This window comes from Poromitra crassiceps (genome assembly GCF_964638095.1).
Source record: "Poromitra crassiceps genome assembly, chromosome: 11".
In the NCBI taxonomy this organism is placed as follows: domain Eukaryota; kingdom Metazoa; phylum Chordata; class Actinopteri; order Beryciformes; family Melamphaidae; genus Poromitra; species Poromitra crassiceps.
Window position 1 is genome coordinate 16918439 of NC_139643.1, and position 26631 is coordinate 16945069.

Here is a 26631-nt window from a genome sequence, read left to right on the forward strand (position 1 = left end):
GCGTTCACATTTTGCATTGGGGCTAGAATTTGGGGACATGTCTATTGAATAGAATGGGGCTGGCAGGGTAACTCCCACTGTAAACCATCATATCTGTGTTGTTTCACCTTGGATTGAAAAATTCTTCCACACTGCGTGAAACACTCTCAAGGACCCCTGGTGGTCACTTTGCTCGAAGATTGTGCATTAACCTGTTGGAAAAAACTAAAATCACCCAAGCCACACACACGGACCCCAGGAAGAATAGCCGTAGCATCCTGCTGCGACTAATGGGGATCCTAATAAACTAAACTAAACTAACCCCCCCCCCCCCCCCCCCACACACACACACACACACACACACACACACACACACACACACACACACACACACACACACACACACACACACACACACACACACACACACACACACACACACGGACCTCCCTAACGAGGGCGTGGCTAAACCCCCAATGTCTTCAGAGCCTAGAAACGCCCCTGCTTCCGTTGGCGCCACTCTCTCTTTAAATCACTCTGATACTCAGCTATGAAATGGATCCATAAAACTTGAGCACATGGCCCAGTTTCCTTCAGTTTCAGTAGCTCCTCCCTCCAGAGCTGAGCATGTTCTGACTGGTGCCTCCTGCTGGTGAGCTCTATGAACTGCTACTGAGTCTCCGATGAAGCAGAGTGGCCGGCTTGGTTTCTGTGTCCTCGACATCACTTTCACATCGTCTCTGGAGGAAAGGAAAAGGCATTTGGCGTCACAGTCTGCTGGATATGTGTGTGCCTCCACAGAATATACCCAATTATATCTAGTAAAGGATGCCCTGTGTGTCTTTCTATGTGACATAATATACCCAATTATATCTAGTAAAGGATACCCCGTGTGTTTCTGTCTTTCTATGTCACATAATATACTCAATTACATCTAGTAAAGGATGCGCTGTGTCTTTCTGTGTCTTTCGATGAAGATCACGTCACATTTATAAGGATTTATAAAAACTATAAATGTTCATAATCATGCATGGCAACAAGGTTTATAAACTATTAAGAGCAGTGGACATAATGTATTATAAGTTCATAATTCAAAATGTTTATACCTCATTGCCAAAGTGACAACAGCATTTGAAAGAAGAATCTTTTTTGTTTTACACTTTACTTGCAGCCAGCAAAATAGTGCTCATAAGTCCTCATAACTGTGTTAAGGCCCAATTATACTCTACGTTAAAGAGGGAGACGGACAGAGCCTTTTGTCCGTACTCTGCGTTCATTTCGTGCGTATTTCTGTCCGTCCTCTGAAAGCTTACGGATACACAATTGAAACGCAGAACCACACACACACATTTGACTCTCTACTACCCACTGGTGGATGTATTGCTTAACATGATACCAACGCGAAAGACGTATATGTTGGCAGTGACGATTACACAGTTTGAAACGGACCCATTTATTTTCATATGAAAATGGAGTATAAATGAGCCTTTATAGTATCATCCAATTACTAATAACCTTATAGTGCTGTCACTTTACTTAAAGCTCACAAAGTCATGCTATAGCGTACTATTGACGTTTATTATAATATATTATGTCCTTGTTATAAGTTGCCATGCATGATGATAAACATTTATGAAGAGTTTTATAAAACCTTATAAATGCATTATAATGTCTTATGAATGTGCTCATGATGCATTATAGATATGACTGACCGTCATACAAAGTGTTACCCAGTGTGGATCCCCCCCCCCCCCGATTAGTGCTAATTTATATTTATCCTGGTTGCTGCTCCACCCTCTGCCGATCTGGGGAGAGCCGAAAACTGACTCCATGCTTCCTCCGAGACATGGGCAGTTAGCCAGCTGCTTCTTTTCACCTGACAGGGGAAGCTTCACCGGTAGGACATAGCACGTGGGAGGATCACGCTATTCCAACGAGTTCCCCTCCCTCCGAACAGGCACCCTTCACGACCAGAGGAGGCACCACATCAGCAACCAGGATATTGCATGTTTTGGTGAAGGGGGTTTCTATATGAAGGAAGCCCCCGGGAGGCACGGGGAGAACATGCAAACTCCACACAGAAAGGCCCTTTTGATGACCCCCCCCGGGCGGTGGACACTCGAGGACATGCGGACGGGCACGCATTCCTTCAGCATTCACAGCATCCCAGGTGGGAATCGAACCCAGGACCTTCGAGCTGTGAGGCGACAGCGCTTGCCACTGCACCACCGTACCCCTCAGTGTGGATTTGATTGACTGGCTATCTAAACCTTATGTGCCGGATGACTTCCAAAATCCAGTTTTTATTATAACTGTAGCTGCATGGAACCATTGATGCAATCAAAGCCTCGGGCAATCTGAGTAGAGCACTAACACATACGCTGAAGAATGAATGAATGAATGAATGAATTATTTTATTTTTACGTTACGTTAAGACATTTTTTGTTCGTCCGATTGGTTTTAGTGGACTAATACATACGTTAAAGGGATAGTTCGGTTTGTTTGAAGTGGGGTCCTATCAGCTAGTTCCATACACTAACTGAAATAGGTACAGTGTTCTGGATGCTGAGCACACCGTGTATCGAGACCCAGCACTCTGAAGCAGCAGCCTCCAGAGCTCTGTCTCTCTAGTTCAGGGGGCCAAGAACTAAAATGTAATTCCTCCGCTAAACGCCTGCAGAGCCGCGGCGCTGGATTACTCCGCAGATCAGCTGTTATTTTGGGTCATTTCTCCCGGTGTGTTAGTGAAGACACAACAAATAGAATACACAAACGAAAATATGAGTGATTTTGATAACGAGGACGATATGCCATTCACCTTTGTGACAAGAGGATACAATTATGAACCAGAGAGAGTAATATACAGAAGAGGAACTTTTGCAGAGAGAGAGAACAGGCAGAAAGAGAGAGACGAGGAACTGCCATAATATGCTGCCTTACTGAATGCTGGTGTCCTGCAGACCTTTTTCACCATTCCCAGGATAAATTGGGGAAAACGTCCCAGCCCAGAGGGGCCAGGTGACTTGTTGTCTCTAAAGCCTTCCTGTTTTGTAACTGGCAAGGATGATAATCTCACCACCTCCAGCTGATATGTAACGTTATAATATAGACTACAATATTATATAATATAGAGTAATCCAGCGCCGCGGCTCTGTGCAGGCATTTAGCGGAGGAATACGGTAGTTCTACGGTTGGGAGGAAATGTAGTGCCGAATGAGAGGGCTGTTTGACGGTAAAGTAAAGCGCTGAAAATTGTCAAAATAGAGCTTGCATGTACACTGATATTGATTTGTTTAGGTGGCCGTTGTTTTAGGTGGCTAAATTACGTTTTAGTTCCTGGCCCCCTGAACTAAAGAGACAGAGCTGTGGAGGCTGTTGCTTCAGAGTGCTGGGTCTCGATACACGGTGCGCTCAGCGTCCAGAACACTGTACCTATTTCAGTTAGTGTATGCAACTAGCTCATAGGACCCCACTTCAAACAAACCGAACTATCCCTTTAAATGAATGTAAGTAAGAACATTGTATTTGTATAGCACTTTCTCTCCTCCGCTCTATCCTATATTTCTATATTTTCTATATTTCTTGATCAATTGTTCAATGTGTTATCATTACTACTGTAATTTGCTACTGTTGTGTCAGCTAGAATTAGCTAGACATATTTTCTGTGAAGTCCTCTGGGACATGCTTGTGAATTAGGGCTATACAAATAAACTTGACTTAAACTTGACAGAGAGGACTCACAAAGTGCTTCACAGGTTAAATTCATACCAAAAGCATCAATGCAAGACAAGTAACGGTACAATACAAAAGACAGGACTACAGTCAGAGTTACAGAAATTCAGTCAACACAAAAAGGCGACACAACAGCTGCTGTTTAAAAACTAGAAATCTACGGTGGTGCCCGTGACATCACAGTTGGGCAATTGTACGCCATCGGCCCGTCAATCACAGTTGCACAAGTGATATCACTGATGACATCACAACTGCCAGAATGGCATCAGAGATGCGCAATTGCGCATTGAGCAATTGTGCGCCACGGCCCTTCTATCACAGTTGCTCGAGTGACATCACTGATGACATCACAACTGCTCGAGTGACATCACAGTTGTGCAACTATGCACCATAAGAAACTGTGCGAAGAAAATAAACTTTCCAATTGACATCACAGTTGGCCAAATGTGCGCCTGTGCAACTGTGTGCCATCGTGGAACTATGCCACTCTGTGCCATCGGATCTCCAATTTTAGTATTCAGAGTTGCTCGAGTGACAACTCTCATGACATCACAACTGCCCGAGTGACATCAGTTGATAGTTTACCAGGCTAGTGTGATTTACCGCTAGTTAGTGCACTAATCCAGCAGTGCTACAGTATAGGGAAATACAGATGAGGGAATAGTGATCCATTCCGCTCCGGTCCCAGTTCCAGTACATATACAGTCAGTGTTTACAGTGTTCTCACCTGCTGAAGATCTGGATCTGAATTGCTTTTACACAGCAGCCACAGCCGATTACACACAGTCACCATGTTAAAGGACATCTGCAGAGACACAGACACACAGACAGTCAGACAGACAGTCACTGCAACTATCATCCAAGACATGTGTCTGCATGGCTTTGAATTAGGGAGACACCGATATATCGTTATATCGGCCAATATCGGTATCGGCCGATATTGGCCATGTTGACTGCAATCAGCCATCGGCAAAAAAAGGGGGTGGGAAACGGAGCTTTTCACTTGCTTTCTTATGGTATACAGCAGCACTCTTTAAATGAATGCAGTACATGGCTCAAATAGAAAACACACTATGTGGTTTAATGTTTGTTTGGCATACATGTCATATACACACTCACTTTTTTTTCTGATTCTCTTCCTCATTGTACTTAGCCAATTTTTCCCCCTGCTGCCCCGGTCGCTGCTCCACCCTCTGCCGATCTGGGGAGAGCCGTAGTCTAGCACCATGCTTCCTCCGACACATGTGCATCTGCCAGCCGCTTCTATGCACCTGACAGCGGGGCGCTTCACTGGCAGGACTTAGCACATGGGAGGATCACGCTATTCCTAGTCTCGGCTCCCAGACGTTTGGTGAGCTGCGCCACCAAACGTCTGGGAATTTCACTGTCAGAAACTGTCTCCTCGAGCCCGGCGAGAACCGCCGGCAGCAGACACACCTACATTTATTATTAGAATTTTATTTGGTAGCGGCAATGCCATTTATCATAGTCCTAACACAGAGCATGAAGCTGATATGCTCCAAACAAAATTTATAGCTGTGGTTTATTTTACAATAATTTTTCCTACCTACTGTGAGTCATCAGCAGGCTCTGTAACGTTAGCCTCGGGAGTCGGGTTTATCGCTGGGGGAAAGACCTCTAGCCGCCGGGGCCGGATGAAACACGTCCTATTAACTCATTGAGTGCCAGCCACTTTTGGAGAACGGACGCTCCCAGTGCCAGAGTTTCAGAGCGTTTTCAGTGATTTCTCGAGGCCCACAGAATATTGTGTGATATTACTATGTAAACACCGAACACGCACAAAGAACGATGAGACTCTATTGTATCAGCAGCAAAAAAAAGTTTATTGATATCATTTTCCGTTCTTTAGTTATCAGCCGGAGAAGATAGGTCAAAAACAGCAAATACAGGCGTTTCCATCTAGAAAGCTGAGATATTGAGCCTTTTGTGAAATATAGCATTTCAAGCAAATCACTGACTCTGAAGCTAATATTTTCTGACCTGAAACATCTGAACAGTAATTTCCTTCAATATAACAGCACCCCCACCCCTCTACTGCAAACTCCTCCTCCGTGGGTGTGTCTCTGGTGGCCCTGCTGAGTCTGCTCGCTCTGAGTGCTGCTTGTGTCAGGCGAGTTTCTGCTGCCTGGATGGCGGCCGCTCGTCGGGGCAGTCTGGATCAGGCTCGCTCGTTTCTGGGGTTTCGGTTGTGAGCTGGGATGAAGCTGCGTCCGATTCTGGGCTTTCTGGGCTTTCTGCTGCGCGTTTTAAAGTGTGCTGCACCCAGAGTCTATTTTCGGAGCCCCCCACCGTTGTGCGCCGGCTCCCAGCGCGACAGCGAAAAGCATGAGAATGGTTTCATCACGGCTTTTTCTGCTGCTGTTTTTACTCAACTTTCTCTAATCTGGAGAGCACTGTCGCTACCTAATGGGTCGGTAAAATAGGTTATACACATTCAACATGCCCCAAAATTTTACAGGAGATATAGAGTATTAGGCTTTGATCCACGTCCCACCGTCAAAAAACGCAATTGACGACAATCGTCGTCATTGGCACTCTACGTCACTAAAGCAATTGACGACGATTGTCGTCATTGGCACTCAATGAGTTAACAGGTTATGTTTGTTTCTCAGTGATTAATATGTTTCTCCGCAAATGCGACAATGTTTTGCGAGACACCGGTTCTGCATGAGAACTGCCCCCAGAAAGCAGGCCCGCCCACAACACTCATGATTGGTTCTCCGATGCAAGGCTTCCAACAGCGCCACCTAACGTTATGCAAAGATTTAAATAGTAATATTCTCAGTCTTACAGGAGTGAAACGGATTAAGACTGAGGGCTGAGTCTACGCTATTCCCACCAGTTTCCCTTCCACCCCGAACAGGCGCCCCGACGGACCAGAGGAGGCGCTAGTGCAGCAACCAGGACACATACCCCAAATCTGGCTTCCAAACCGCAGACACCAGCCAAGCGTGCCTGTATGGACGCCCGACCAAGCCGGAGGTAGCATGGGGGTGCGAACCGGCGACCCTCGTGTTGGTAGGCAGGGAATCTAGCGCTACACTACCCAGACGCCCATATACACACTGACCTTCCATTTCCTCTTGGCGTTGAACTTTTTGAAGTTCTTCATATTGATTGAGGCGCGATTCCTATTGGCCAGCTGTTTCCGTGTGATGGGCTGAAAGAGAGGACATTTATGATGCATTATGGGAAAGTAAGCATGAAGCCATATTGTGAGCAGAACCGATTATCAACCCAGTTTGTATCATTATAATCTCGGTAATAGAGTACAGCAGGGACGACGTACTTTTGTAGTCGGAAAGGCGGAAGTGGCGGACATGTTGGATCTTACGGGGAAAAGTCAATGGGGTTTTAGAATGGGGATTTCACTTAAATGCATAAAATAAAGTCTGTGGTTAACACAATTTTATGGGAGTGGCAATTTGGGTTCAGCAGGATAATCTTCACGAACGTGAATAACTTTTATAGCTTTTGAAGCGTCTTCTAAAAATCGCCTTAAAAAAAACGCATTTACCTTTCAAAAGTCAAAAGTCCCCATTCTAAAACCCCACTGACTTTTCCTCGTAAGATCCAACATGCTACTTCCGGACTCATTCCTGCGGTGCTCTATATAAGCAGATGGACAGTGTTTAGCTTCTCTATATGTTTTCTACACTGAGAAATATCCTTGTTTGTCTGCCTGCAGAAACTCCGCCCCACCAGCTCCAAGTCAGTAAGGCTCGTTAAGGCTCTCGATATTCTCTGTGGATGTCTGCATACTTAAAATATAAGAATAAACAATAACAGCTGCCATCGAAGCCGCCTCGAGCAACATCTCTTCCCTTCTGCGTCCATGACGCATAACACGTCATTTTGTCTGTAATAAACTGCCGAGCTCTCGCTGCAGGAAAACATGAGGACAAGGTAAAAGCTGCATCATTACTGACATTGTAATGATCCAAACTGGGTTGATAATCAGCAAAGCCTCCCTTTAATGTGCTGGAAGATCTGAAATAACCTTGATCCACGGATGAAGGAGACATTCCTCAGCTGTCAGTCTATCACTGCAAGGGAGACAGATCAATATGGTCAAAACAGGGGTTCCCAAACTTCAGATCTGAAAATCTTCCGGGGCCCACCCAACCCTTTCATCACAACTCTGATATTAAGATGATGTATTTGCTTCTATATATTTTTTTATTTCATTAACTGAGCATGTGAACGTGGGCATATGGCAATTGGCAAATTCCATACCAAAATACAATACAAGCAAAATACCCAAAACCCAGATTGCTGACATTTCCGACATTTTTCTCCCCCCTTACTCATCAGAAGTATTTGCGTGCAGAATACATGTTGAGACAAACATTGATGAGCAACAACAGACAAAAAAAATCCACAAGCTATTAGCCTAATGCTACTCATCCCTGCCAGACCAGCTCTTCTACCCCAAAGGGAAGTGGACTCCTGGCTGCGAGCGGTCTGTAGACCAGCTCTTCTACCCCAAAGGGAAGTGGAGTCCTGGCTAGGGCTGCATGATTATGGCAAAAATCATAATCACGATTATTTTGATTGATATTGAGATCACGATTATTTAACACGATTACTCATTGACATTGAGAACATCATGAATTTATTGAACATTTACACTGGCTTTTTATTTAACATTGGATGTCTTTGGATTTTAGATATAATGTAATTGAAAATAAATAAGTGAAAATAAATAATAAAAGTGCAAAGATTTAGAAATAAAATAAAAACTAAAATAAATATACAGTATATGTAGGCCTACTATGTTGCAGTGAACTGCCACAACCAACTGCAACTATTAATCTACATTCAATATGTTGGTAAACATCTTAACTAGTAGTCCTTAAACCTCAAAACTAACCAAATGAGAACGCTAGTAACGTTCGTTTACATTACATTAAATTACTCATTTGGCAGATGCTTTTATCCAAAGCGACTTACGTCGTTTAGGTTCATAATAGGCTATTGTTAATGTTTATCTGTGAGCTCGTTAGCTGTTGAATATGCGGTCGCATTGTAAAGAGTGTCCTGAATCGATGACTGTGTTGCGGTGGCAGGAGTAACTAGATGGGGCTTTGTATTTTTGTTCGTTTAGCGTTTATTGCTTGGTCATAGACCACTTTGTGAGTGGATTTCAAGTGATTAAAGAAAGAGGGAGAGGTTGTGTTGCGGGGTGCTGCCACGCCCGCGCATATCTTGCACGTTTGTTCCAAGTCTGTGGCTGTGATTGACAGGTGGGTCAAAACTCGCATCGCAATTCCGTGCTGTATATTCGCATCGCTCTTGATGTGTGGACCTTTAAACTCAGCGAAACCATAGTGTTTCCACCCCACATACGTTGTTTTACCTCTCCTCTCGACCAGCGGCTCTCTTTCTGTGACTTCTCTCATCTTATTCTTGTGCTACCACGGAAATAAGCGGGGAGGAGAAACGTGCAGTGGCTCTCTGTTCACATGACAGTCATTCACAATAGTGTTGTGACGTTCGCGAATGACCCGAATCTATTGAACGGCTCTTTGCTATGAACGAAGGGAACCGAGTCCTACTTGAGAGCCGTTCGTTTTAATGCTGTGCCCAAATTTCACTGCCTGCCGCTCCCCAGCACACACACAGGTTAGACCTCCCTCCCTCCCTCTGCTAGTCCGCTGAGCAGGGAGCATGGGGCAGGGAGGATAGGTCGGGTGCACTCGTTAGGCGCATGCTGTAGCTGGCCTGGGTGGGCGGACTCAGCTTAATATCAAAACCGGAGTGAATCTGCCGACTTTCTCGGTAGCGAAGTGTTGCATGAATTGCATCAAGGACAGCCAACTTTCAGCTTAGTCAGTAAATTCACTGACTAAATAAGCAGATGATATGGTGTCACCTTGTGTAATGTTTACAATGCAGTTTATTGACATTAGGTCTGGAAATACTGTATGAGTAATTTAATGCTGCTGCAGTCCACTGATGCAAAATTAAATAGTGGTGGGTCTAATCAAATCTGATCCAAATCATACCATATCATTATATTAGTGATTTCTCAGAGAAACAGTAGTGCGTGCCCCATTTAAAAAAAAAAGGGAATGAGGAGCCGCTATTTTGAACGGCTCTCAGCAAGGAACGGAGCCATAAGATCCGGCTCCCTTCAAAGAGCCGTAATTCCCATCTCTGATTCACAACTCGAGCGGTGTGTGTGTGTTTTGGGCTTTGGGGGAGGGGCCGAGCACACCGCTGCAAAGGAAGGGGTGCGCTTGATTTACAACACAAGACAGAACGAGAGTGACAAGAGCCGCAAAATCGTTGTATGTCGATTATCTTGTTTTCATAATCGTGGACAGCCCAAATCGTAATCATGATTAAAATTTGATTAATCGCCCAGCCCTAGTCCTGGCTGAGAGCGGTCTGTAGACCAGCTCTTCTACCCCAAAGGGAAGTGGACTCCTGGCTGAGAGCGGTCTGTAGACCAGCTCTTCTACCCCAAAGGGAAGTGGACTCCTGGCTGAGAGGGGTCTGTAGACCAGCTCTTCTACCCCAAAGGGAAGTGGACTCCTGGCTGAGAGGGGTCTGTAGACCAGCTCTTCTACCCCAAAGGGAAGTGGACTCCTGGCTGAGAGGGGTCTGTAGACCAGCTCTTCTACCCCAAAGGGAAGTGGACTCCTGGCTGAGAGCGGTCTGTAGACCAGCTCTTCTACCCCAAAGGGAAGTGGACTCCTGGCTGAGAGCGGTCTGTAGACCAGCTCTTCTACCCCAAAGGGAAGTGGACTCCTGGCTGAGAGCGGTCTGTAGACCAGCTCTTCTACCCCAAAGGGAAGTGGACTCCTGGCTGAGAGGGGTCTGTAGACCAGCTCTTCTACCCCAAAGGGAAGTGGACTCCTGGCTGAGAGGGGTCTGTAGACCAGCTCTTCTACCCCAAAGGGAAGTGGACTCCTGGCTGAGAGGGGTCTGTAGACCAGCTCTTCTACTCCAAAGGGAAGTGGACTCCTGGCTGAGAGCGTCTTCTACCCCAAAGAGAAGTGGACTCCTGGCTGAGAGCGGTCTGTAGACCAGTGTAGGGAGAAATGAGAAGTTGTTGTAATACCTCTTCCTATGCCGTAAGCTGCTCTCTATACAGGACTTCCTGTACACATTTATATAAGGGTGTGAATGAGGGGATTCGGGGTCAGTCACCAGAGCAAGGAGGGAGGGGTGGCTGAACCCAGCGTCCTGTAGACTTTGCTTTTGTAAATAAAATCATTGTTATACTATTTTAAATTCTAGTTTACTGGTCTTTATTAAGTTAGAAGTAGTAATTTTACCACACCAGGGGCCGGTTGCACCAACTGGTCTTAACTATGCCTGGTCGTAACTCCTACGTCGGTCTTAGTTAAGACCAGTCTTTAGAGTGGATTTACGCCTGTTGCACCAACACGGCTTACTCTGGTCTTAACTACGCTGGTCGTAGCAATGCGCGTTCATGTGAATTGTCGGGGAATGCCCTCTGATTGGCCCACAAATGTGCCTCGCGCCGTCACCCACTACTGTATGTGCGTCACTACACCCTCCCTCCTCCCACCCCCCTCCTCCTGTGGAAGCCCCGGGGGAAAATGGCGGCAGCGATTAGTGTCAGGCAGTCTGAATGAAATTGAATGTAACGTTCCCAATTCTATGTATTACATTCTAAAAAATTAACGGCAACATTTGGGAAGGCTAAGCCACACAACTAGTTAGTTATAATCTAACGTCGTGCTTTCAAAGACGGCAAACTGGCTGTGTTACGACGATGACGGTAAACTCAAAAAGGTCTCCGCGGAGACAGGCAGGCTCTACGCCTCCTCCTGACGAGGCGTAGGAGTTACGCCTGGGCGTAGTGAAAAGAAGGCTTAAGCCGTCTTGGTGCAACCGGCGTAGCTGTTAGGTCGTAAAGTTACGACCAACTTAGCTTAAGACCAGTGTAAGACCAGTTGGTGCAACCGGCCCCAGCTCTTCTACCCCAAAGGGAAGTGGACTCCTGGCTAGGTTTCCTCCTGAGAGGGGCCCGTAGATCAGCTCTTCTAACCCAAAGGGAAGTGGACACCTGGCTAAGTTTCCCTTCCTAGTTCAATGTTGTATCTGCTCTCACATCTGTCGACGGTGGAAATCAGAGAATGACTGAATGCATGCACACCTGGGCTATTTATTGCGGTGCATGGCCCACACAGTGGGAGTGTCTTAATCTTGTATCCATGCGTATGCAATATGTAACTGGGAGACAATCTCGACCAAATGATAGAGAGCACATTGACAAAACACACAAGCCATTTCAGTCATATTCATACTTCCCAAAATGTCTACAGAGGACAAAGTTAATTTGTTCCCAGTGTGATGAGATCAATGGTCAACAGTAGGTCAATAGGGGAATACAGGACGACGACGACAACAACAACAACAACAACAACAACAACAACAACAACAACAATAATAAAGTATATTTGTGTACAATATCACTTCTGTTCCAGAGCAGAGGGGCTCTGAAAGGATGTGTCCAGTCAGTAAGTTACATAGAGTATGTAACTTACGTGGGACTTTCCACCAGGAGTTTCTGGATGAAATCTTTGGCCATGGCACTGGTGGTGCTGAAGTGGCTCTCTTCAAACTGGTAGTTGACGGCGATGACGTTCCTCAGAGTCTCTTCATTAGCCTCACCTTGGAACGGTGACAAGCCGCTCAGTCTGAGGACGATCATATATATTATATATATATCATATCATATCTGTATACATATGTATATATATATATCAAATTTGGTGTATTTGTTAAACTAGGGTATCGGCCTGCCCTCGCCCGCAGCTCACAATGCCTATGACATCACTGATGATGATACAATGCCTATGACATCATCAGTGATGTCATAAGATGATGTTAGTCAATAATGATGTCACTTATGATGTCATAGACATTGTGACATCGTCAGTGGGACAAGAATTTAAACAGATATTGCTCACTTGCTCCCTTTTAGGATAGATTGCTTCATATTAGAATAACTGACCCAAACCCAACCAGTTAAATAGTATTTCAGCCCAATTTGACACAAGCCCATGAGACATAAATGTAAAGTTCTACAGAGCAGACTGTGTAGACTGGCATGGTTATAGATTTAAATAGATTGTGTAGTCATATGCTGGCGTATATGACTACGACACACACACACACACACACACACACACTAGTCTCAAAAATGATGGTGGAAACACAACTTACAGTATGTAGGTAATAACTCCAATGCTCCTGGAGGAATAAGCAAAATGCAATAAATACATGTTAACAGGAAGCCAGTTAGGTTTCACCTGACCATGTCAGACAGAAATGAAACATTATTATTCATTGAGCCTAAATGGTCTAAAAACGCCTACGGATTTTGGAAATAGACATGCAGGTTATATTGAGAGGGTGAATTGAGCTGCTGTAGATAGCCTGGAGGTAGAAACCATTCTTCAAAGAAATTACTGATGTGAATAAAAGTGGTAACTTTAGACAGTCATTCGGGAACAGACTAATAATATCCAACGCGGATTTTGATTCTGACATACATAGTAAAGCTTCACGATTTGCGCTTTGAATGAATGAGGAAATAGGCGTGTCTGGCGCTGTAGAAGCTGGAGCAGTCCATATTGCATTGTGATTGGCTAGTTGTTAAAAACCACGCCTCTTTTGCGGGCACCAGCTCCTGTGCACGGGCATTTTCATGTGCACGCGCTCTCAGCTTGATTAGAAAAACCTGGATCCACTTAACGAGGTGAGAACTACATTCGTAGTATGACTTAACTAGAATCCAGCTAGATGGCAATTATCTGGTTTAGCCAAACCAGATCAAGGGACAGATCCTGGATCTTCTTATACAACATTCGTGGTACAGCCCTCAGGCTGCTCAGGCTGACATTTATTTGGCTCTCCTTTGCACAAGCTTTTTCTCTACACTGGGTTAACATAATGGAATTAATTACCCACACAGCTCAAAATTATTGTAATTAGGATCACTTTAAATACACGCTGAAACAGTTTTTTGAAGAGCAATCAGTCAATCATGGCTGAGCATCTCTCCCACCCGGCCCGGCCCGTACACCAAATATGATATCTTTGGTAGCATCTTTCTGCTGAACACTGTACACACACAACATCCTTTTGTTTGTGTATTCTACATGTTATATCTATCTGTTTTGAAAGCCCCAATATGTAACTTGTTTACCTTAATATAAGAGCTTGTGAATCATTTTGAAAAGCTTATTCTGCTGACAAACTAACGGGTGACTTTTATTGTGAAGAATGTATAGGAAGTGAAATGTGTTTACTGCACCACTCGCTAGCTTGATTAGCAACTTGTTTCAGTAAAACAAGTTCACAACATTTGGGGATATTTGGAGCTATCTTTTTCCGGGGGAATCAGTTCTAAACACTGCAGAAAGGTAATCAAAGCAGAGAAACAGTAAAATAAGGCTGATAATATCTAAACGTACCAACAGGGAAGTATAGCATTTATTAGCATTGTGTATGTATTTATTTAACACTACATTTTTAACCAAAATCTCAAAAAAGACAAATGTTGCAGTACAGGTGACATTAGACTATTAAACAAATGCGTGTGTAATTGTCCCCACTCACATAAAAATGGAAGTGAAACTTGTGAGTTCAATGGAACACACAACACAAAAAGCCCTAACATGCGAACACACAACAGGCCCTAACATGCCAAAACCAACACACAAAAGGCCCTAAGGCCCTAACATGCCAAAACCAACGACGTTACAGAGCTGCATAACAGCCTGAGTCTGTGTGCACTTCCTGCATGAGCCGTGGGATTTGATTGACTTCTTTATTTACTTGTTTGTGTATTTTTGAAGACGAGAACATGCATCTGGCATCTACTCACCATATATCTACTGCTGTGCTCAGAGGCGCATAGTTGATCACCTCAGGGGCTGAGGGAGAGAGAGAGGGAGAGAGACACAGTCAGAGAGAGAGGGAGAGAGACACAGTCAGAGAGAGAGGGAGAGAGAGAGACATAGTTGATCACCTCAGGGGCTGAGGGAGAGAGAGAGGGAGAGAGACACAGTCAGAGAGAGAGGGAGAGAGAGAGACATAGTTGATCACCTCAGGGGCTGAGAGAGAGAGAGAGGGAGAGAGACAGACATACAAACAGACAGAGCCAGTCAGATACAGACAGAGAGTCAGACAGTCAGAGACAGACATACAAACAGACAGAGACCGACACAGACAGACAGACAGACAGACAGAGAGACAGACAGAGCCAGTCAGATACAGACAGATAGAGACAGACATATACAGACAGACAGAGAGACAGACAGTCAGAGACAGACATACAAACAGACAGAGACCGACAGAGACAGACAGACAGACACAGACAGAGAGAGAGACACAGACAGAGAGACAGACAGACACACACAGACACAGACACAGACAGAGTCAGACAGAGAGAGAGACATAGTTGATCACCTCAGGGGCTGAGGGAGAGAGAGAGGGAGAGAGACAGAGTCAGACAGAGAGAGAGACAGACATACAAACAGACAGAGCCAGTCAGAGACAGACAGACAGACATACAAACAGACAGAGACCGACAGACAGACAGACAGACACAGACAGAGAGACAGACAGATACAGACAGGCAGAGAGAGAGAGACAGACAGACAGACAGGGAGGGAGAAATGTTAGTTTCCAGGCCACTGCCTCACCGTGTCCTCAACAGAATGTGTAGTAATATTAACTCATCAACAAAGCTAGAGGATGCTAGCTAGCTATGCTACTAAAATGTGTCTATATCTGTCTATCACCAATAAAAAAAAGTAAAAAAAAAAAAAAAAGCTAGAGGAAAGGTTGCTACAAGGCAGCAATCAATAAAGCATAAATAACTGGACCAGATTCATAAAATTCATTCAAATCCAATGCGATGTGATGCATAATTCAGCCTCATATGAAGTCCATGTGGCAGCACTGGTCAACAAATATCTTGATACTGGACAATGCTTTTGTTAATGCGAGCAGTCAGTGTAGCGTGTATGCTGAGAAGACAGGCAGGAAATGAATGCTTTGACAGTGTTGTTGGAAGCATTCCACCCTTATCAGGCTCAACAAGTCACTGCCCCACTGTGCTGGTGTTTGATCAGCGTTTGACATTGAACCACAGCATAAATAAATAGCAGTACGCGCATGTGCATTTCAACCAACTGCTTTTGCTCATGTTGTTGTTACCCGTTTCCAAGGGCACTACACTCGCACTGCAAAAGTACTGCCACGGTGGCTGCTGTAATGGTTGGATTTGTAGCTGCGAGCAGCAGTTCTATACGTCACTCTGTTGGTTGGTCGGTCGGTCCACTCAAACTTCAGCACGCTTTAGCGGGCACAGTTTTCGCCCTAGGATGTTGACATTTGTCATGGAGGGGAAGTGTGTGTGTATAAAAGGTGTGTGTGTATAAAGGTGTGTGTTTGTTGTTTTTTGTGCAGCGGCGCGAGGGAGAGATTCACCCGGCGCTCAGAGAGCGGACGGGGGCGGGGGTTACACTCTCATCTTGCCCGGGGGTTCTGGAGCTCGAGGTGTGGAGGTCTGGGGGCATATTTGACGGCTGAAATCTACGCTATGTGAGGGTTCACAAACCGGACGACGAATCTAACTGACAGGAGAAGTGATTTGTGTGCGTTTGTCTACCAGGTTCTGGTGAAAGAAATCCTTCAGCTTTGAGTGGCTGTCACGAGCCCGCGCGACAGCGTGTGGAGCTCGGGGGAAAGCTGTTCGTTGCACCGCTTTGAGGCACCAGGCTGGATGTGTTTTATGGGCGTCCTCCATGAAGGGAGAACGTTTGCTGGTTTTCTGGGACAATACTTCTGGCTTGTGGGTGACTTTAGGAGTATAGTAGCACTTCATAAGGATCAGAATCAGAATCACTTTTTAAACCTTTCTAAATTATATAGCAATCTAAAGTAAATAAAGCCTTTTTACTTTCTGCCAGAAGAGTGCCTTGGACCTTTCTTCTTTTTTGAACCTTTGTGATCCTCACCAAAGAGCACCTTCACCACACCAGCTTTGGACTCCCGAGCACTCTGGACCTTTTTTCTTCCTCAGAATCACTTTTATTGCCACAGTATGCAAGTTACATATGCTTCTATCACCTGCCAACCCAAGACACAAGAGTCGGACTGATATGTGTCATTAACGAGCGGTAATTTGGTAAAAAATAAAGCAAAACCCTCACAACTTCTGCTTAAAGTTGGCTACTAACATGGAGAATATGACCGCTGCTGACGACTGCAATCATGCAAAAAATCCCCCCAAAAATAATCCACACAGTTTCACCAGTCAACAATCCAGCATGTGAAGAATGAAGTTGTTTGTAACCATGAAATGCTCGTCCTCAGCTCAATTATGCACAGTGCAGCTGCTACGGGAGCGCGGGGCTTCCTGCATTTGGGTCGGACAGAGGTCGGATCACATTCACACCACAAACGAACCGTACTAGAATTCATTTGGAACAGATCTCGGCCCGCTTGTTTGGTCCACTTTTGGTGCGCGCCAGAGTTCGATTGCTGCATTCACACCTGCCCAAACGGACCGCACCAACTCTAGTGCGATTCAACCGAACCAAACGAGGTAGGTGTGAAAACGCACTTAGGCGGACAGCAGTCTGGCTATGCCTTCTCATAGAAAAATCCTAGAGAAAGAAATCCTAGAGAAATCCTAGAGCAATCAGTCATGTAGAAATGAAGTATTGATACACACGGATGTACTGCGGGGTGCCTCCACTGCTCCTGTACTCCTCTCCCTGATGGAAGCGATGAGCCAGGCCGAAGTCGATCAGCTTGATGTTGGGGTGCGGAGCCTCTCTGTCGGACAGCATGATGTTTTCTGGCTGAATGGAGATACAAATGTTATTCTGCAAAAGGATATATATATATACATATATGTATGAGGTCGAAGGTCAGTCCATTCAGCTTTACCTTGAGGTCAAAGTGGGCGATGTGCTTGCGGTGCATGAAGTCCACTCCCTCCAGGATCTGCTCCATGAACTTGATGGCCTCACTCTCCAGTAGATTCTCCTTCTCAGCAATGAAGTCAAATAGCTCCCCTCCACTAATACTGCAAACAGAATCAAACAGGAAGAGGGTGAGATCATTACCATTACTAGTGCTGATACCCACTGGGGCATGTAATCACTGTCTGTCTACATCAGATGCATGATACATCGGCAATCATATTGGTAGCGGACAATGTTAGTCATTTTTTTAAATATCGGCACCGATATTAACATTGCAACATCGGTTATCGGCATCAGCCAAAATTTTCACATTAAGAGGATCTATGATTTATGAGCTTTTCCAAATGTTTTCGAAGTAAAGAATTGAATTACTTTTTCAAAATGTTTTTCAGTATGTACAACATTTGATTATCGTATGTGTTTTTATGCAAATCATATTGACATTGGTAAATATCGGTTATCAGCCATAACAGCAATGTCAATATGAGTTATCAGTATTGGCCAACATTTTCATATCGGTGCGTCCCTAGTTTGTTGGTATTGAGGTATTTCCTTTCCTTTCCTTTCCTTTTACCTTTATTTATACAGGGGGAGTCTCACTGAGAGCAATGCTCTCTTTTTCAGGAATGCCCTGTTCACATTCACACACACATTCACACCTGGAAGCTGACCAGTACAACCACAGTCTGATCTGCTGGCCACTGATCAGCTCCACTGGAGCAGTTGGGGTTAAGGGCCTTGCTCAAGGGCACCTCAGTGGTGGTAATGAGGGAGGGGCAAGCGCTGCCTTTTCACTTTCCCCACCCAGATTTATCCTGCCGGTCCCGGGGATTGAACCGATGACCTTCCGGTCACAAGCTCGCTTCTCTAACCATTGGGCCACCACTGCCCCAATTAAAACAGCGTTTCGGAGGTTGTCACTTTGGAAATCGCAAAACTACCAAATCAGTCATTTTAGGACTACAATATGCTGCCATCCCAAGCTGAAGAAAAGAATGCCAGCGGTTAGAGAAGCATCCTCACTTGCATGGAGCACATTCAAAAACTACTGTACATTCAAAAACCTGTCAGTTTAAAGGGATAGGCCAACTTTTGAGAGATTCGCCAATTTGCCATATTGATTTAGATAGCATTTTTTCATCTTCACAATATCTCAAAGATCTGTCCCTGCTAAACTCAATGGTTGCCAAACCTTAATACACACTTTTGTTTCATCGAGTCTCGATCTATTGTAATGTCTTATTCTCTGGCCTACCACATTGCAGCACACACAAAAACGACAACTTGTGCGAAACACTGCTGCCAGAATACTAAGCAGAACTTAGTCTCGGCTCCCAGACGTTTGGTGAGCTGCGCCACCAAACGTCTGGGAATTTCACTGTCAGAAACTGTGTCTCCGAGCCCGGCGAGAACCGCCGGCAGCAGACACGCCTACATTTATTATTAGAATTTTATTTGGTAGCGGCAATGCCATTTATCATAGTCCTAACACAGAGCATGAAGCTGATATGCTCCAAACAAAATTTATAGCTGTGGTTTATTTTACAATAATTTTTCCTACGCGGAAGTGGTGCGCTTGCTACTGTGAAGTGCTGTGAAGTCAGGAGGAGTCAGCAGGCTCTGTAATGTTAGCCTCGGGAGTCGGGTTTATCGCTGGGGGAAAGACCTCTAGCCGCAGGGGCCGGATGAAACACGCCCTATTAACAGGTTATGTTTGTTTCTAAGTGATTAATATGTTTCTCCGCAAATGCGACGATGTTTTGCGAGACACCGGTTCTGCATGAGAACTGCCCCCAGAAAGCAGGCCCGCCCACAACACTCATGATTGGTTCTCCGATGCAAGGCTTCCAACAGCGCCACCTAACGTTATGCAAAGATTTAAATAGTAATATTCTCAGTCTTACAGTAGTGAAACGGATTAAGACTGAGGGCTGAGTCTAACCAGAACTAGGAAGTTTGATAACTCTAAATCCTAATCTCCCTCCATTGGCTTCCAATTCAGGCCAGATCGGACTTTAAGGTGCTTTTGTTATTTATTATCTGAGCTAATCATCTGTATATTCCCAGGATGATAACGACCTAAAATCAAGAAACAAATCAGCAGGTAGCAGCAAGGCCAGATTAGCAGCACCCCAGCCCCCTCCCCGCTCCCTGAACATCACACCCGGACACAAGAAGCATAAATGTCAGAGTAAAATGTTATATGGTCTCTCCTGATTCAAAATATAACTGAATTGCTTTGTTTGACCAAGTCAATCTATTTTTATAAGCATTATAAAAATGTCTATGGACAAATTAATGGCTCACTAGTCACCACTTTCCCACAGCCATCCAATGACACTCAATCATGACACTTGATCTTCTTGGAAACTATTTTTATTTTAATCTGATTGGTTTTAGTTTTGCGTCATAGTTCTGTGGAGCCCGACATTTTATTTATTTATTTTTTAGGGCCGCTTCATACTGAGGGCCCCTGGGCACCTGGGTAGCGGAGTGTTCTTCTAGCGTGCTCCACATATCTGGAAGCAGCTTCCTCTTTCAGTTAGGGAAGCCGCTTCTATTGAAATCTTCAAATCTAGACTCAAAACCTATTTATTCTCCCAATCATACGGTTGTGTTTGAAGGTGTCAGCATCTGGAAGCAGATAATAGCTGTCGAGCAAACCTGATTCTTAGCTGCTGAGCGGGCTGCTTCAAACCATCATTATCAGTAACAGTATTAGTCGTCCTGATAGCATAGACAGAAAATCTAATAGCTGCTGTGCAAAGGAAAAGCTGTCGAGCAAACTTCCGATGTTTGCACTCTATTCTTCAACATCTGGAATCTGGATCCACATATGCCCATATTCTTTTCGTTGATTTTAGTTCTGCATTTAACACCATTGTTCCTGTGAAGCTCATACAACACTTTACAGGATCTGGGTGTTCATGTATTTCTCTGTAAATGGATATATAACTTTCTATGTGACAGGAAACAAGTTGTCAAAATGATGTCTCGCTATCCAGGCTTCTGAAAAATGGCACCCCCCAGGGTTGTGTCTCATCTCCTCTACTGTACTCTCTATACACACAAGAGTGTCGCTCGCTCGCACGCACGCACATGCACGCACGCACGCACGCACGCACGCACGCACGCACGCACGCACGCACGCACGCACGCACACACACACACACACACACACACACACACACACACACACACACACACACACACACACACACACACACACACACACACACACACACACACGTGGACTCACAGCTCCACAATGAGCACCACCTCCGCTCGGGACTCGAACACGTCTCTGAGGGTCATGATGTTTGGGTGCTGTAGGGCCTGGAGGAGGGAGAGAGGTACACAGATGTCATGGAGATCCAAAGTCACACCCACCTCCAGGTTATACAAATAGTTTTACTTGGTCAAACCAAGCGATTCAGCTATACTTAGAATCAGGGAAGACCATAGAAAATTTCACTTGGATCAAAACTATGTCAAAAAACATTGGGGGCATTTTGGTCCGTGTCGGTGTTTCCAGTATGATCTGTGCTTCTCTTCATACTGTATGTGGATTGGGGTCCATGCCTACCTGGAGCAGCTCCACCTCCCGTTCCACACTGGTTCTCTCCATGCCCAGACGGCTGCCTGAGCTCCTCCGGATCTTCAGGAACTTCCCTGCCCAAGCAGTCCCACTGGCCCGCTCCCGGACCTCCCGAACCTGGCCAAAGTGCCCCCTAAAGGGAGAGAGACACACATCAGAACCTGCAGAACCTGGCCAAAGTGCCCCCTACTGAGAGAGAGACACACCACTGTTTCCTCCAGATTCATTTTGCAGCGGCGCACCGTCGCTACTGAAACTTGCCCGCCGCTCGTTCAAAAATAAGTCATGACCTGGCCTCGCACCTCAGCTGCCGCGTGCCCTCGCCTGCTCTATTGGCACATGCGGGGGTGTGTGTGTTGCTCACAAAATGTTATTAGCCTTAAGTTTACAGTACATGCACGCGGTTATGTGTCTTATGACATCACTGATCACAATGCCTCCTATTACATCATCAGTGGGATAAAAATGTAAACAGAGAACAAACAAACATTGCCCACATGCTCCCTTTAGATAGAAGATGGATAGATAGATGCCTGATATAAGGTATACGTGGTTAAGAAAAATGTTAGTTTTCAGTCATATCCAGTCCATACCTTCCCAGAACGTCTCCGATCTCGTAGAGGTCTTCCACATTTTCCAGCTTAAAGGCAGCCATGTTGACTCGCTTCTTCCTGATCCCTGTTGGTTTCTTTATTGTTGATCCACGGCTCCTGAGCGGTCCACTTCAGTCTGTGCACTCAGCCAGCATGTCCTGAAAGCAGTGTCAGGAAACAATGGGAGGGGAGGAGGTGGGAGGGGAGGGGGACAGAACAGGTCCAAATAATAGGGTCAAATGATTTCCGTAATGCAGAAAAAACAGACGGGAATCATGGAATTTGTTCTTAAAAATGTAATCAACTGTAAAACATAATGCAACATTTTCCATAATTTGGCTGAAATTGATAAAAGTAGGTCTAATGATCAACATCAAAAGTAGACCTATATTATTTACTTATTGTAGTAACCTATATTATATTATAATTGTAAAATACTGCCCTCCAAAGTCAAAGAAATTACAATGTTGGTCAAAATTAAGTTATTACTGAAATTGAACTTTAGGAAATTGAACATAGCAGACTGTTGTTATCTACACGACCAGACGTTGATATAGAGATGCTCACAAGTCATTTTTTGCAAGTCTAAGTCAAGTTTCAAGTCTTTGAGCTCAAGTCCAATTCAAGTCTCAAGTCTTTGGTCACAAGTCCAAGTCAAGTCTCAAGTATCTTATGGATGAGTGTTCTATCATCTGCTGCATGCCATCTGGCCTGCTTAGAACACTGCATAGCTAAAACTAAGGAATTCAAAGCATGTACTGTATTATCCTCACTCCTTTATCTATTAGCATACATTATCAGCATTGATTGGATGACATCAGTATAGATTTCCTTAATGTTAATGCACCAAAAAAATAATATAAAAAATAAAGATTGTTCACAAGTCCCAAACCTCAAGTCCAAGTCAAGTCTCAAGTCTTTGTGGATGAGTCTCAAGTCAAGTCTCAAGTCACTGTGTGTGTGACTTAAGTGCGACTCAAGTCCAAGTCCCAAGTCCAAGTCCCCATATCTGTACAGATATGCTATTTTTGTTCCGAAATGCTGATATTGAACATAGGGATGAAACGATAACCGGTTTAATGATAAACCGTGATAAAATCCCCTTATGGTAACCATACCGTTTCAAATTTGCATGACCATTATAGCCGTATTACTGTGATTACAGCACTTTGAAAAACACAGTAAATACCAAAGTTGATGGGTTTGGTCCCTAAATCATCAAAACACTCTAATTCTACAACGGCATGAGTGAATACTGGATTCTGATTGGCTAGCAACAGTGGTAAATACGCCAACAATCTACAGTTCGGCTCCAACCGCAGTATCACTCCGCTCCCTCTGACTCTGTTCCCTGTGCTGACTCCGCCCACTGTTAGCCTGCAGTCTGCAAATCTTCAACAAGGAAATGGCCATCTCTAACACAAGGAAATGTCCGATTTCGTAGTAACGTTTGATTTACTGGGTGGATTGAGTTTTGAGCAGTGGTTAGATGAAGATGAAGGTGAAGTGAACAAAGAACGACATGGTGAAATTGGGGAGAGAGAACTGGCTGAGCTTGAGTTGTCACGAGTTCGGACTAGCGGGAGGTCGGACTAGCGGGAGGTCCGACTAGCGCCCGGACCCCGAACCTGGGACTGTCAAACAAACAAACGCCCTCTGCCGTCACCAGATATCAACACACCACCACCAAAACGGGCTGCTTTAGAAAACTGTTTAAATAACTGTACTTTTACAGGCAATGTATCAATAACTGTGAATCCCGTTAAGGAATAGGTTAGTTGTTTTTTGGCTCAAAGGCAACTAAATGTTTAGTGCAATCATTGATCTTGTGTATGGAACTATATTCTGTGGCGGAAGGATAAATGTATTCTGAAACCAGTAATGATTATAAATAAATGAATTGGATGTTACAATTGTGTATTTTTTATATTATTTGGTAGCCGTTGTAGAAAACAAATTTAACACTCGAGGTCGGGGGTTGTGGGCACATTTACCACTGGAACAGGGTTTATAGCACTCGGCTTCGCCTCGTGCCACAACCCTGTACCTAGGGATGTCAACGGTTAACCGTTAATCGATTAACCGTCGCTAACGTCGTTGTTCGGTTATTGCTGTCGGTCTATCAGTTAATATTTAAAAAAAAAAAAAAAAAAAAATTTTTTTTTGGTCTATTTACTCAATGAGCTCATGCCCAAACAAGGCGTGTCTATTTAGATGCTGAAATGTTAATGCTTTTTGTGTTAGAAATTCTAACACAAAAAGAATTTGTGTTGAAATGTTGATGCTTTTTGTTAATGCTTGTTAATGCTTTTTGTGTTAGAAATTCTAACACAAAAAGCATTAACATTTCAGCATCTAAATAGACACGCCTTGTTTGGGCATGAGTTCATTGAGTAAAAAAAAAAAAAAAAAAAAAAAAAAAAAATTATATTAAAAAATTATGAATTAACCGATAGGTTAATCGATTATTAGCGTCGGTTAATCGAAAGTGAAATTAACCGAAAATTGACATCCCTACCAGTGGTAAATGTGCCCACAACCCCCTCTCTCTCGTGTTAAATTTGTTACACCTTCAACATTAGAATAGATGCCCAACCAAAACACAATAAATGTTTATTATTAGATGTATTGCAGATGCTGTTGACCTGCTATCTCGCCCTAAAGATACCCCCCACTGCCATCAAATAAAATACCAAAAGTGGCGGCTGGTTGAGTGGAAGAGCTTTTTGTCCCCCTTTCGTTTGTTTTTGTTTTTGTTTTTTGTTTTTTGGGGGGCCTTGGGCTGGAGCCAGCCCTGCCATGTAGCTCAACAGTCACATGACACCTCGGCTCCGGGAAGAGTATTTCCCTGTTCATAATATTCTGAAATGAGACTTTGATTAATTAGCCATATTGAGCAGATGGCCACTGTGAGTTTTTTTTCCTGCCGTTGCGAAAACCTGAAACTGTCTTAAGTTGAAGTGTGCGTTAAGGACATAGGCTACATGTAAGCTGTGACACTTCTGTTGTTGAACAGATCTCCTTACATACCAATGTTGTTTGTTTAGCATGCAGACGGTCTTTCTAGCTCAATTGACGATGGTTTAAATACTTTGTAAGGTAGGGTTGGCAGGATGGGCGATGGCATTGACGATCGTCGATGGGCCGACCCCCATCGACCTCTGAGCCTTCGACATCGGACCATCGTGATTAATTAATAATGTTTTAATTAAAATTTTGCAGATTTAATAATAAAAAAGGCCAAGTCCACTCAGCTGCGACGTACGAGCGCACCCTGTCCCCAATACAGAGAAGTAGTAGAGCGTCAGCGGAGAGGAGAAGAGGAGGATGGGGAGGGAAGCATAAGCAGAAGTTGTGTTGTTGTGAAAATGTTACGACAAAGAAATGTAATGTTCTTTCCTGTTTTCAACCCAATGTGAGTAATGTTACAAGTCTAAACTGTGAATTCAACTCCTGTTTCCGCCTGTTTCCATGAAGTCGCTCCATTACATAGGCTGCTGCGCTTCTATCTCAAAACTGAGCCCACACAAACCTAACGTTAGCCGCCAGTAATTCTGTCAGTTTTCTGCGAGCTAGTTAAATTTATTGTTTGTGCGCGCGGCGCGAGCCGGTGAGTTCCCCGTGCTAAAAACAGTGTTGGCCCTAAATGATCCTGCCCAGCCATAAAACGAAAGACTGTCTCACGAAGCTACAGCGTCGATTACCATGGCAACGATTGAACCTGGGTTAGCCATAGTAAATGTGTTGCTTGCTTTTCCCTGTGGTGCACAGACATTTATGCAATGCGCACACTAGACATCATAATGTTGCGATGACTGATACAGTAATGCCAGCTTTTTAATCCCTTCTAGACATCATTCAGATCAGAATCTGATTAATTAGATGTCCTATCTGGTTGTATTTACTAGGAAATAAATAGATAGCCTACTGCCATGTAAACCCCGGCTGTTGATATGCTTCTCTAGGCTACATTATTATGATGTGATTTGTGAGTTTTACAGTCAAATACATGAACATTAATAATTATTTTTTATCAATATAGTGCACATGAGAAGAAAGTAAACAACTGATATGTTATATGCTCAACCAACCTGGAACGAAGGTGACGTCATTCAGCAAAACAAACAAAAGCGAAAGAGTAGATGTGTTTCCAAATGAAGGATTGTGAAAGTAGGAATAGGCTATTCAACTATTGTCTTTAGCTAAACTATCCAAGGCAGTTTACCCGCCTTGTTTCCACTCATGCAGCTGAGCTGAAAATAGCAGAGTATCTGCTGGACAGTGCATTGTGTACAGGAGTGTGTTATACCACCACCTTATGACCAGTTAACTAACGCTCAACTTACAGATGCTTGCTAGGATGCTAACGTAACGTTGTTATGCTACGTTACAGTCGACGAGCAACTGCACTGGAATGTTTCACAACAGCAGCAGATTCCCTAACAAAAAAGTAAGTATATCCCTAATAAACCTACAAACGTTTCCAAAACCGCGCCATTAATTATTCTGTCTCCGCTGACCAACATAGTAAAGCACATTAAAGTAAACGTTAACCGTCCTAAATGACAAGAAATCGAATGTCAAGAAAAGCAGCAGGCACTCACCCATCCAGTCAGTCAGTCAGTCAGTCTGGGCTGACAGCCACTGTTGCTTTAACGTTATCCCCAGTCAATGTGAAGTGTTTATAGTCCTCCTCTCCTGTCTGTTGTGTTCCAGGCGG

The 26631-nt window shown here is 44.3% G+C and overlaps 1 protein-coding gene across 1 annotated transcript; it reads right to left on the reverse strand.

The window, feature by feature from the left end:
- Positions 1 to 388: 388 nt before the first annotated feature.
- LOC310785777 (death-associated protein kinase 2) lies at positions 389 to 26631 on the reverse strand. The gene is made up of 13 exons (XM_083646920.1): positions 26516 to 26631; positions 21912 to 22069; positions 21307 to 21451; positions 20980 to 21056; positions 17683 to 17821; positions 17465 to 17594; positions 14606 to 14654; positions 12940 to 12966; positions 12258 to 12410; positions 7733 to 7778; positions 6803 to 6892; positions 4439 to 4516; positions 389 to 719 (listed from the first exon to the last, which is right to left on the reverse strand). The coding sequence occupies exons 2-13, from the start codon at positions 21971 to 21973 to the stop codon at positions 639 to 641; spliced, it is 1077 nt and encodes a 358-aa protein (XP_083503046.1). The 5' UTR covers positions 21974 to 22069; positions 26516 to 26631; the 3' UTR covers positions 389 to 638.

Bases quoted from the DNA above. Each gene is read 5' to 3' on its own strand.
- LOC310785777 (XM_083646920.1), bottom strand. From the start codon at position 21,973: ATGGCTGCCTTTAAGCTGGAAAATGTGGAAGACCTCTACGAGATCGGA. The intron at 21,452-21,911 runs GTATGGACTGGA...CTCTCCCTTTAG, and splicing joins ATCGGAGACGTTCTGGGAAG to GGGGCACTTTGGCCAGGTTC. The intron at 17,822-20,979 runs GTGAGTCCACGT...TTCTGTTTGCAG, and splicing joins GTGGTGCTCATTGTGGAGCT to TATTAGTGGAGGGGAGCTAT.